This window comes from Anguilla anguilla, chromosome 13 (assembly GCF_013347855.1).
Source record: "Anguilla anguilla isolate fAngAng1 chromosome 13, fAngAng1.pri, whole genome shotgun sequence".
In the NCBI taxonomy this organism is placed as follows: domain Eukaryota; kingdom Metazoa; phylum Chordata; class Actinopteri; order Anguilliformes; family Anguillidae; genus Anguilla; species Anguilla anguilla.
In genome coordinates, this window is record NC_049213.1 from 9,464,111 (window position 1) to 9,477,806 (window position 13,696).

A 13,696-nucleotide genomic window follows, 5' to 3' on the forward strand; every position below is an offset into this window, starting at 1 on the left:
AATGTCCATGGAAATATGAAATCTGAGTTATCAAGCATACAATCTACAAATGGAGTGCTTTTGAATTTGGGGCAGAATAAATCGTTTTTGATACAATGTTTGAGCAACACTTAAAATTGGAATCCCGTTTTTATACATTTATCATATAAATGTTGTCAACAATATCATCAGTGTATATATAAGGAAGCAACCCTACCTTCAGGGACTGATCTGCTTTAATGTTCTTGTGTTGGATGGAGGGTTATGATTCAGTTGTAATAGAGGCTGAAAGAGAGAGCTGAGCAAGAGTACAATTTCTGATTAAATATGAATCCTTCATTTCAGAATGTTTATGTGTTATTATTATTATTGTTGTTGGTGGTGGTGTTTTTGTTGTGTCTTCCCTGTGTGATTCAATTGCATTTAAAACCTGTTATTAGAAGATTGTCCTGCCACATGGTACTCCATCTATTTCAAAATAGTTCTTTTAGTACCATACATACATTCAATGTAGATGTTTAATTTATCAAATAAAGTTTTTTTTTCTTCTATCTTGCACTTTAATTAAGAAACACTTAACTGCACATTGTCCCCTGTGGTGACTTAATATAGTACATGAATAATAAATAACTAAGCTGATAGTTTCCCCATCCGTTGGCTCTTGTTGTCTGAAGTGCATTAAAGTGATGCCTTGATTGATCTATAGGGTATAGTGTTATAGAAGTATTGCTTCGGCATCCAAAAGATTATTTTTTTTCCTAGAACTCAACTCTGGATATTGCAGAGTCCTGTTTCTTGCTGTCGGAGATTGCGGTGTTTTATTATTGTTGAAATATTGATACCCCAAAAGAGTGTTCATTTATTTGACTTGGGGTAGATTCAAAATGAAAAGAGGGGGAAAAAATGCAATATTGAAGCTGGGCTTGCATTATTCCGCTGTTTTACGACAAATAGTTAATGAAAATCCCTGCAAGGGTGATATAATCCCGTATTTAATTAAGGGTTTATAAAATATTAACATGGGAGACCGGGTTTCCCCCCCCACCCCCCCCCCCCCCCCCACTCATTCCCTTTTCTGTTTGTTCGATAGGCTCAGGCCTCGCCCGACTCTGCATTCTAATATGCAACCGTGGGAGGAAACCGAAGTGCGGAATGAACTGAAAGAGTTTTGTGGGGAGTGTATGTGCTGCACTGCTCGGGGTAGGAGAGGTCCTGGGTAGATTTACAGTTTTCAGCTCAATGTTCCCTGTTCGTGCCTAAATGACCGTTGTATTCGAGACGACTTTGATTCTGTCTTTGAGACTGCTTTTGGGTGGTGTTCCGTGCCCCGTGGGAACCCGCAAATCATGTCTGGTTTAGAGATTTCCGGCGCCTTCTAGCGCCAAAGGCCTTTGTGAAGGTGCGAGGGAGGGAATTACACTGCGGCGCCTGGAATAAATCATGTATTTACCATGCCTCTGCCGCTGTACCGCACTGCCAACGTTCATAAATCGCTTTAATATGCTTCATCAGCCGGTCCTGAACTGACTCTCGGAGGCCTGGGCTTGACCGTGCTGGTCACTGTCGACTCGCAGTCTGAGCCAATCAGAAGAAGAGAGCTCCGAGTCTGAGTCTGAGTCTGGCTCCTCACATGGTGTCTTCCTGTGAGCTACCTAAGGAGATGTTCCTTGTCTTGTCAGCCTAAGTGAGCTTTTGTGGGCGTCTTTGGCCAGGGTATGCTGATAAGGGTATAGTGATAATTTTCTATATATATATATATTTAAAAAAACTGTTTCACTTGGAAAAACACCAACTGAAAGTACTGAAATTGTTGATGTGTTCTCAATTTAATCACATGAAGTCAAGCATCCATATTAGTACATTAGTGCGTTTTATTATTTTTATTATCAATACTAAAACACACTAATGCGCTAATATCGATGCTATATTCATGCTGTTATATTATTAATATTAATATTAGTGTTCGGCAGATAATGAACAGAGAGCCTCTCTTGCACAAACATGGGATCCATACATTTTCGTAATATTTCCATTGGTTTGCCAACTTGACAGAGAACAGATATGAAAGCACACGCTACCTGCTTTCGTGAGGACAGAAAGAAAGGCTTATGCACCTGTTTTCTGGGGCTTGTCCCATGATAAATTATCTTGTCCCGTGATAAAGTATCTTTGACATTTACAGCTCAGCTCCCCCCCCCCCCCCCCCTTGCTCTTATCAGCAACTTAAAGCACATTAGCTCTCGCTAAGTCTTTAAGGAATAGGAATAAATTATTGGCTGCAACCAACAACGTATTGAAAGAGACAAAAAACATCAGGAATTATCACCGCAGTTTACCTGATTCATTAAAGTCGCGCGTATTTCTTACCAAACATTGACTTTTTAATGGAGATTACAGAAATACTTCAGAGGAGATATATAATGGCTGGCAAAGAACCACCGGGCGGCTAATTAGAGCAAGGTTGCCAGATTTGGCATTATCAGCCAGATCGGCCTCATTGTTGTTGAGCTATCGGGTTTAGGACGCCCACTGGCATTTTCACACATTCCTGCAATTAAAAAGATGTTTTCTGCCAACAAGTGTTTTGTACACCAGGCCCGTTTGGATATGATGACCCTTTCTCATTCCGGAATTGATACAAACATAATTTGGATCCATCCGGAATGATTGCTTGATCACAATGTTGCTGTATTACAAACACACTCACATGCATAAGCATATACAAGCAATGGATTTAGCAGACCTGCTTCTCTCTCCTGCAGTGCACAATTAATCACGTTGAAACCTGGCCTGGGTTGGCATATCAAAAGCTACTCAAGCATAACACTTTTGTGTTAGCGAGACCAGATAACTGCCCCATAATTGAATGAAAATACTCTTGAATATAAATGCCAACTGTCTCCTCTGGCAATCGGTAACCGCCAAAGCAATTGGTCAGCGATCTTTTTATTTCTACGGTTATTTCACTGATGTCATTAGAGAAAAGCTTCCCTTGACTGATGAGCTCTCAATCCCACTACGCACTAAAGAGCAGATTTATAGTACAGGCCAAAGGTATTAGGCCACCTGTGTCTTTTTTTTTTCTTCAAACCTTAGGTAAGGAAGAATTCAGTTAATGTATGCACATTTATTGAATGAGAAACCAAAGTATAATTGTTCTTTTTAATGTCTACCTGCAATAAGAACAAGTTCTACTTAAAAAAATAATTTCAGACACAGCTCAGCTCAAAATAGATTCTTTTGGCTTTAATTACAATTAAACAAATTATTGGAAGTCTATTTTGCAAATGCGAGGGAAGTAGGGATAGATAAATTGACTGAAATCGTATCTACCTTTATTTATTTATTTATTTATTTATTTTGTAACCGCAGTAAGCCCGATACCATTGGTCTGTAGTATAAGTAAATTAGGCACTGAAGCTGCAAGAAATATGGCAAAGAAGGTGTTAGGCTTACATCCAGGGCCAAGTAAACATATTGTGGCAAGGTTATTTCCTGTGAGAAATAGCAAAGAAGCTTAATATTTCTAGGTGCAGTGTTCAGTACACACTCAGAAGAGTCCAGGTGATAGGCAGTAATGTTAACAGGAGAAAACCAGGAAGATCAAGAGGCAATAGGCACATGTCTTGTGGTGTCTAGCAAAAGAAACCATTCCACAACTACAGGAAGAATTTAATGGAGCGGCAACTATGATCCTCTGGTCTAAAAGGACGTAAAAGGATGTGCTATACATGTGCTCAATTAGAAAAAGACTTGGGAGTAATAGTAGATCAAAGCCTTTCAGGTTCTAGGCACTGTGCTGTAGCAGTAAAAAAGGCCAACTGGATGCTGGGATATATGAACAAATGTATTGAGTATAAATCCAAGAAAGGTATCTTATACAATACCTTTATTAGACCACACTTATTGTGTATTGTGTGCAGCTCAGGGGACTGTACTATAAGAACGTAGGCTTTGGAAAAGGTTGAAAGAAGGGCAACTAAATTGGTTCCTGGCAAGAAAGATAAGAGTAATGAAGAAAGACATAAGATACTTAATCTCTTCAAGCAGAACTACTAGAGATCCTTCAGTAGAATGAGGGCACATTAGCAAAAGGTCAATTCTGCTCATACACCAGGAACATTTCTTCACACACAAAGTAGGCACTGTGTGGAATAGCTTGACAGGTCATGTAGCAGAGGCAGAACTCTGTCTTGACCAGTCTTTATACGATGCTAGATACTATTTAGTTTGTAGGTAAACAGTGAGGACTTGTACCTGTTAGTAGAAGGAAAGTGGGGAACATTGCTGGGCTGAATGGTCTGCTTTGTCATTACCTTATGTTATATTATGTTATGTAACTCCCTGGGTGATTGTAGGCATTTGGTTTTAGCAGTCACCTGACTTATTTACAATCAGTGGTCAATTGTGACCCTCACAAATTCAATTAGTTGGCAAACTAATTGATGTCGCTGGATGCAACAGTACCCTTGTGGTACATTGCACACTGATGGAGTCAAGTTATTTAGCATAGTTTACAAGAAATCCATACAGGCCCAAAAAATAATAGACCAGCATCAACAGACAAAAAAAAAAATCAATTGTGGTCTGAAATAAACAAGGAGGGAGAATCTTCTCTCAGGGAAAAAAACATAATTGAAAAGCAGTCAGATGTCAACCAACATTTGACAGATGCATTTCTGAGTTTGAACATTCCATTTGAAAAATTTGACGGTCATAAATTATGTGCATTTTTAAATAGGCATACATGAAATGGCGGGGATATTCCCCAGAACAACATGCAGGAGGCTGCTGACTAGCATAAAGAAAAGACGGTTACAAATGTGTCATCTGGCACAGGCTTTTCCACCCTTTATTTATTCTGCAAGGAAAATCAATTCTTCTTGCCGACTCTGCATACCTTGATGCCATAAGTCACAGCTCAGTCATGGAAAGCAACAAACAATGGCTATTGAACTTTGAGGTTGTACAGTGTGTCTGCGTTTGTCTTGGATAATGCGAGTTACTTGCTGTAAGCATACAAACCCACAAAGGCTTGATACCAGATTCATGAATAGCATAATGCTTGCATTGTGAAACTTGTGAATGCCATTTGGACAGGAAATTTTGAAAATTTGTGGGAGCAGTCACAAAGATTGTCATGCATTCTCTAAACAGAAAGTTTTTAACACCATCCTATGATGATTTTCACATTGTTTCCACTACCCACAGTTTTTTGTTTTTTTTTACAGATTAAACAGGTTTACTGAATAGATAAACACTCAGATAGATAATGTCAATGAATGTTTATTCTATATATATATATATATATATATATATATATATATATATATATATATATAATAAAATAAACACTCAGTGACATTATATATAACTATGAGATAAAATAGTTATAATGTAAATTAATGTTTATTATTATTAATTAACATTATTATCATATTATTATAACTTCAGAGATGACATACTCGGTGATGACAATCCCTGTGCATATTCTGGTGTACTGGTAGCGTGGATGCTGCAGAAAAATGTTCAATGTTCTTCTTTTACATTTAAATTTGAATAAATTAAACGGCTAAAGTACATTATTATCAAGCTTTTGGGCCTGGTGCCTGTTGCAACACGCACACTCTATTGCTGCGAACTCTAGCTATAGCTGTACACTTGTTCCGGGTTCAAATTACAAGGGCGTTTGCAGGGGTCAGACCCCCTAATTGACACTTGAACCCCCCTGAAGAAAGTAAAAACCAAAGGGTAGAGGGGTTCCAAAACCTTGACATACAGTGAACTAAGTGATTCTCATAGCAAATATTCAAATGTGTTTCCCCAGCCCTGTCAGAAATGTCGAACACCCCTACGGATGGTCGTACCATTTTGAAACTGCTCCAATTGCTTGAGCAAGCTTGACTCACTCGTCACAGTAGCACATTAATTGTTAAGAGAGAACATATTCCAGGGTTCACATTACACAGGAGCCAGGGGGTGCCCCCCCCCCCCATGCAAAAAAAAAAAAATCCTACACTCACTGTGATTTCACCATTAGTGGTGGGTAGCTTGCTGGCATTCCTGACAAAATGGCAATGCAATTCTGATTAAAGGGTGATAAATTATGCTAATGTCAGAACAGCCTGGTGTTATGCGTGCCATTGTGAATATCATTGTGTTTCAGCATCACTTAAGTTAGTTGTATTGTTGCACAAGCCGGTGACTGCTTTGCCTTGGTGACCTGTTATTCCTGCATTTACAAAGAATGTGCATGTTTATCATATATTTGGCCTTGTTGTAAGTTACACCTACTCAAAGTAGTAAGAGGTAAATAAAATTTAGCAAGGTTTAATTTATGATGAACATTCAATCCAGTGTTTGGTTAGCATTTTTCTTTAACATTTACTTACAAAAGTAAGTAAATGTTAAAGAAAAATGTTGTTTACTTACAACACTGCAAAAACCAAAAAAAAGTCAATCTTAACAATTATTTTAGTCTTATATTTAAATTCTAAATTTTATTTCCATTTAAATTTTTTTTTTTTTTAATTGCCAATGAGGTGAGACTCATTACAAGACATGCCAGTGGAGTAAGACAAAAGTAAACGGTAACTTAAAACAAGCTAATATTTATAGTCTCATTACCAGACACAAAAGTTTATTCAGACTTTTTTATTTTTTGTGGTGAAAATTTAAATCTAAAATGTAACAAAATAATCCAGTCTGTAGTGTTCTTTCTGAGAAACTAGACCTTGAGTGTGGTTGACGAACGCCTTCCTTTGCTTGTGGCCGACAGATCCACTCGGACTCGGACGAGGGAGACGGCTCCATCAAGTACACCATCTCCGGGGAGGGGGCGGGAACCATCTTCATCATCGACGAGATCACGGGGGACATCCACGCCACCGAGCGGCTGGATCGCGAGGAGAAGACCTACTACACGCTCCGCGCGCAGGCCAGGGACCGCCTGACCGACAGGCCCCTGGAGCCCGAGTCCGAGTTCGTCATCAAGGTCCAGGACATCAACGACAGCGAGCCCAAGTTCCTGGAGGGGCCGTACATCGGGAGCGTGGCCGAGCTGTCGCCTATCGGTAGGAGTTTGGTTCTTCATTTCCTGTGTTTTGGGGAAAAGCTACAATCGCACGGCAAGCAAGGCTCAAACGGTCTGGAACACATTGCATTGGATTCAGTAAAAGTTTGTCCTTAATTTAAACTTTTTCCTGTTCACAAACAAGGTGAACACCATTGACTAGAAAAAAAACATCTTGCTTGAATTTATTTTTAAGTCAAAGTTAATGACAAATATTGATTGAATCCAGGCCTAAAATAAATAAATATATTAGATGTGCCAGCCATTTGACCGATGAATCCAACAGATTTCTATCATTGGAACTGAGCATATTTTGGTGTCTATAAAATGCATGTATGACAGAACATTTTTCTCTTCACCTGTAATCTGAAAATAGAATATCAAGGCTAAGTTCACTGAAGGTGAAGAGAAGTGATCGCTCGTCTGAAAAATAAAAGCAATGGCAAATGATGTGTGTGTGTGCGTGTGTGTGTGGGTGCGTTTGTGTGTATGTGTGCGCGTGTGTGTTTGTGCATGTCTGTGTGTGTGCGTTCGTGTATATGTGTGTGTGTGTGTTTGTGTGCATCATTGCCTGTGTCTTTGTCTGAGTGTTTGTGTGCTCATGTGCATGTTTACTTGTGTGTGATATGTGCGTCTTTGCGTGACCCTGTGTGTGTTTGTGCGTGCGCATGTATGTGTCTGTGAGTTTGTATATGTATGTGCGTGTGTGTAGGTGTTTATGTGCGTGTCTGTTTGTGTGGGTATGTACTTGTTTGTTTGCTTGTGTGTGTGTGTGTGTGTTTGTGTGTGTTTGCATAGGTGCCTGGGCGCACGTGTGTGTGTGTGTGTGTGTGTGTGTGTGTGTGTGTTTGCATAGGTGCCTGGGCGCATGTGTGTGTGTGTGTGTGTTTGCATAGGTGCCTGTGCGCACGTGTGTGTATGTGTGTACAAGAGCCGGACGGAAACAGGAGCAGGTAATCGCTCTGGCCCTCCTTCGGATTGAAGCTCATGATCAGAATTAATTTGCGCTTCCTCAGCATGCTATGGGTGACAAGCTTGTCGAGACAGGAGAGAAATCACCGGAATCAGTGGGGTTCCTGCACTCCTTCCTCCTTCCTCCTGACCCCCCCCCCCCCCCCCCCCCCCCCCACCACCACCCCAGCTCTATCTCAGATTACACACGAAACGAGTGCGCACTTCACGCGTTGCACGTAGAGCACGGAGCGCCGGGCCTAACGAGATAACAGCGGCGCTTAGTCAAGCCATTCACGTTTGCTTCCCCCGCCCGTTTGCTCCGTTGTAGAACAACTGCTAATGGAGTCCCTCTTTTAGCAGCCCGATGATAAGGTCACCCCCCACCTCTGTCAGCAGCACCGTCTGACAGACAGACGGACAGCTGCCCGTCACCGCCCCCCCACCAAACCCCCCCCCCACCGCTGACAGGCAGGACTGCGGGGGCAGCAGTCCACCCCCCCCCCCCACCCCACCCCCATCTGACTTAATGTTCTCCCCCCGCCATCTCTGAAGGGGCCCGCTCCTCCGTGATTGATGCCTCGCCATTATAGCGACATTCATTACTCGGCGAGTTTTATTGAACGTCGTACGCACTCCGCTATTTTTATCAGTCGGCTTAATGCGCTCGACTACGAGGGACGCGCGCGCGAGGTTTGTTATGAAATTACTTCTCGAATGGAGGCGTCGTGATCCGCTGAACTGTCTGGGCGCTTCAGCCGATGGAAGAGATTGAGAGCATTTCAAATTGAAATGTTTTTTCTTTTTTTTTTTTTTTTTTTTTAAAGCCCCGGCCGTCTTAATGCCGACGGCGTAGCCGGTGTGAACCGGGGCTCGGCCGCGCTTCATTATTTGGCTTTTCCGTTCTCGCGGCTGCGCGTCGTGCGCCGACAGGCTGGCGGCAGGTCCGTGCGTCGCGGTCCGTTTCCTCCGCGCCGGGCCAGAGAAGACCGAGACGCCGGCGCGCACGACGGCGCTCGCGCGGCTCACTGGGGGGAGCGCCGCGGCGTCGCCGCGCGAGGAAAAAAAAAAAACCCGCCCGGCCGGTGAAATATCGGACGAAATGGGAACAGGTTTTCCACATTACTCAGAGCGGGAGCGCGATCATCGCCCTGTTTTATTACTGCGGTGGAAAATCCCCCGCAATAATAATAAAAAAGTAATCAGGAACAAGCCTGCGGCATATTCATTTTCACTTATCGTCCCGTCACGCCCCCCCCTCTTTCTCCCTCCCTCTCCCCTCTTCCGGACCTGTCCTCCCGTCTGTAGCCTGTAACGCGCGGTCTGCGGTGGGGCTGCTTTTTTTTTTTTTTATCGAGCGGGAGACGCTGTTTAAGCTCGAGCGACGCGGTGAAGATGGACGTCGGCCGGGACGCGCCGCTCCACGAAGTGAAACGGAAGCCTGCGGCGCCCCGCCCTCGCCGAGCTCCGCGCTGTTAGCCCACGTTAGCACGCTGTCCCCCCGAGCAGGATCGCGTCCGGCCGACGCGTCCGGCCAACGTCGCCGCGTCGCCGTCTCCCGATTAGCCAGGACGAACGTTTTTATGCGACGTCGCGTCTGAGGCATCGCCTCCGTACGTCCGTACGCCTCGCTGCCGTGATTTAGGATGAGTCAGAAGACGTCTTTGACGTTTGACATTTAAGCAATGTTTCAGCGGTCTCTGTCGAGCTCGGCAGATGCATCGTCTGATGGACGTGTCCGCCGGACATTGAAAGGAGAGCCAAGAACGGCAGGCCCATTTTGACTTGCTCAGTGGGGTGGGATTAGCCGCGTGGGTTTCAGCTCTCCGGTAACCGCTGATGAGCCTGAGTATTCCAACGAGCCCGGTTCACACGCGGTACGGCGACACCTCTGTCCTGTTTTCTGGAAGGTTCCATTAGGTTTTCGCACTCTTTGCCACAGGAATAATGATGCTTCGCCACCTCTGGCCTGGCAGGGGGGGGGAGGGGGCAGGAGGAGGGTAGCTGTAGAGTCAGAATCCACTCTGACCGTTATCAAGAGGTGGCATCTTTAAGCACCAGCAAGCAGAGGACACCCACGATGACTGAGAGTCTGGAGGCTTAGAGAGAGGGCGCTCGGTGTGAAAGCCGGTCATGACAGGTGAGCCTGTTTTGTAAAGTCTGTTCCCCACCCCTGTCAACAGAGGTGACTGGCGCCATGTTAACATTGAACCCTCTGAGCCATCGCCTATATTTATTTATTTATTTTTTGGAAAGGATTATTTTGTCTCTGTTTCTGAGACAGTGCACATTGATAACGTGTATGTAGGCCTAGGTCTGTGAGTCCTCCTAAACAGCCCCTGTAATTAGTCATGAGAATGAATGGGTGTAATCTAGCACATCATAATGGTGCTGTGTAGGACATTTTATGAGGCATATAGGTATCGCTAATGAGTACTGAGGTGCAATGTGTGTGCTTTGCCGTTGTTAAAAGGAATTTGGTTAGAGAACACAGTTATTTCCTTATATTTTGCCAACTATTAAATTGGCAAAACACAAAAAGGTATGCACGTATAAAATTATTTTATAACACATGCATGGCTTGTAAATATTGTACCAACACTTCACAGTATATTTGGCATCATTATATTACAGGCATTTAGTAGATGCTGTTATTCAGACCAACGTAGATAGCTTTTTGCATTTTACACAGTATCCATTCCTGTACACAGCCAGCTGGATATACCTACTGAAACATTTCAGGCCAAGAACCTTGCTCAGGGGGTATAATGGAAGCGTCCTACCTGGGCATCAAACCTGCAATCCTAAGGTTTCAAGCCCCAGTCCCTAAACTATTATGCTGCACTGCCCCCTCCCTCACCCAATGCAACCGCATCAATGCAACTGCAATTCTAAACATATTGTTTATTTTCCCCAGTAATGTTGACATATCGGAGATCTGTCCACAGCCTTTGGGTGGGAAGCAAAGGACCAGCTTTTGTGAGTGTTAAGAGGAACCTCCCCATTAATATTTAAGAAGAAAACCCCTCTCTTTCCCGGGCCTTAGCTATCTCAACCAAAGTGATGCTTTAAATATTTAAAGTTTGGATTTGTTTAGCACACCCAAAGTTTTTAGAAACTTGTTTTGCATGCAAAAAATTAAGGGGTTCTATCAGAGAGAAAGCACAGATCCTGTTTTGGCCTTTTGTTTTACGTAACCTAAGTGCATTCGGAGAGGAATAAAATTTTAACTTTCAAACTTTCATGCAAGTTTACGGTTAGATTTTTGTATTTATTTAACCTTTATTTTAACAGGGGCATCTCAGTGGGATAAAGAATCTCTTTCACAAGGATTTCACGGGTTCAGGCATTATTGTTCTTCTCAAGTAAATATTTTTTTCACTCCTAGATGGTTTTTGCGTGATTTTGGATTATATGCAAGACTGAGAGGCCACAGGATTGGTAAACTTGGGTGAACTTGACCCGTTCACTAGCCTTATGTGTTTTTTTCTTTCTTATTTTGCTACTGTAGCTTGACTGAGCTGTTAATTCATTACTGATCTGGATTTGGCATCTCTTGATGCTCTCTGCTCAAAATCCCCGGTGAATGAAATATTGTGTTTTAGGTGCTCTTTGAAATAATAATGGCTTGTATATAGTTGGATTATAATTGGAACAAATCATCCCCGATTACATAATAGTTTGGCAACAGTAAAATTGTCATTTTTTTATTATTGTTTGGCAGAAGTGGCAGTTTGTGTCATTAGGGAGCACAGTATGGTATCTGGCATGGCTTTTCATTGTAAGTTTAGGTCATTATTTACCCAGTAATCCTACACACAGCCCAACATACTGTATCATTGAAATGCACTTTCATATGTTGATGTTTTATCATCTTGGATCAAACACACACACACACCCACACACACATACTCTCTCTCTCTCTCTCTCTCATGCACACACACACACACACAGATTCTATGAAAATTAGTCCTTTGACTTGCAAGTAAATGCACTCTTTATACATTTTTAAAACTGATTTAGTAATTAACTACATACCTAACAACATACCATCTGTCGCACAAACAGTTGTATTTTCACATCCATTTGTACAGCTGGATATTTACTGAAGCAACTCAGCCAAGGCCTGGTCACACCCTACTCAGATGTCTGCCAGCTCCCCAAAACTGCAGAGTAGACTTCACCCTATTGAGACTCTGTCTGTCCCCCATATTCTAAATCATTTTAATCATAAACTCCATAAAGCCACAAAAATTTGATCAGTACTGAGACAAAACATACTGTTATTAATTCCAGAAATTAGAGTTAAGTTGCCTTAACTTTAAGACAGCTCTTGTACCTAATCACCAATTATTGTCTTGATGTATTATGTCTCACAGAAACATGTCTGAAAGTGGATGAGAACTTTTATTTAAATGAGTCCTCTCTGCCTCGTTTCATATATATTCAAATCCCCTATCTTTGTCAAAGAGGCTGTCGTTGCTACTATTTACTATGATTATACATTTGAATCCTTTGAAGTGCTATTAGTGAAGCTTTCTCAGCCTGATGATGGTAGGAATTGCTTTTTTTCCTCAGCCCGTTGTCTTGATGACTGTCTACAGACCTCCTGGCCCATACCCTGGCTTTGTTCTTGACTTTGCAGAATTCCTCTCTCACTTAGCTATGAGCTATGATGTTGGGTGATTTTAACCTGCACTATGGAAATGCAGATGATCTTCTTACCTCTGTATTTAAGAATATCTTAGGATCAACCAGCTTCGCTCAGAATGTTGTCGGTCCCACACATTATTGCAGTCACACTTTAGATTGTGACCACAATAATGCTCTGCCTCTTGCCTTGATACTTTGTAAAGTGTCTTGAAAGTTCTCTGTAAAAAGCGTTATACAAATAAAAATTTAATTGAATTTAGGTTAAGTACCTTGCTGAAGAATACAACAGCGGTGTTGTTCCTTTTACCCATTGTACTACACTGCCACCCACGAAAACCAACAGGACAGCAGATCTGCAGGCACAGGGTTAGGAACCACTGCTTTAATTTGTGTCAGTGTTTTTGTTGAACAACTGATGAAAAAGACAGATGTTACATAGTAGCTAAGGGAAAGTGGTACAGTGACTTGCCCATAAAAGCCATCAATTTCAGCACCAGGACACTAAAGCATGGCTGCAGTTCCATTTCATAATCAGAAAGACTGCCGTGGGCATTTCGTTTTTTACTGCTAGACTGCCTGATTTTGGAGCTCTGGGAAACGTAGTAAAGTTGATTAAAAGGCCAGTGCTGATGAGATAACTAGGGCTAAGAGATATTGTGTTAGCTTCATGCTCACTTCCTACCTACAGTTCATGTATACACATGTTTCACATTAGCAGAGCGGGTTTGAATAAAAAAAATTTGCTGTCTTGTTGGTCTGTTGGTTTTGGTTTCATTAAATCGGAACTCACAAATTAAAACATGGTAAATTATTACCATTTTGTGTAATGTTGGAACTGTAAGGAACACAGCATATTGCTGTAGCTACTGTGCTAAAGATACATGTATTAGAAAATAATTGATTTAATACTTTCATAGGTGGCTGCGTAGGACCAGTTATGTTCTCAAGTCCAAGTTCACATGATTTTCGAAAATTATCAAGTGTAAAATCATAGTAAACAGCCAATGAATTATGTATGGAATAGGACAGACATGCATGTTA

At 42.1% G+C, this 13,696-nt stretch overlaps 1 protein-coding gene across 2 annotated transcripts in view; it reads left to right on the forward strand.

The window, feature by feature from the left end:
• Positions 1 to 13,696, forward strand: part of LOC118210663 (cadherin-22-like) — a 247,014-nt gene that overhangs the window by 129,153 nt on the left and 104,165 nt on the right. For both annotated transcript variants that reach the window (XM_035387024.1, XM_035387023.1), the window contains exon 4: positions 6,758 to 7,052. In XM_035387024.1, the coding sequence (XP_035242915.1) occupies positions 6,758 to 7,052 (295 nt within the window). The remainder of the gene's footprint in view (positions 1 to 6,757; positions 7,053 to 13,696) is intronic.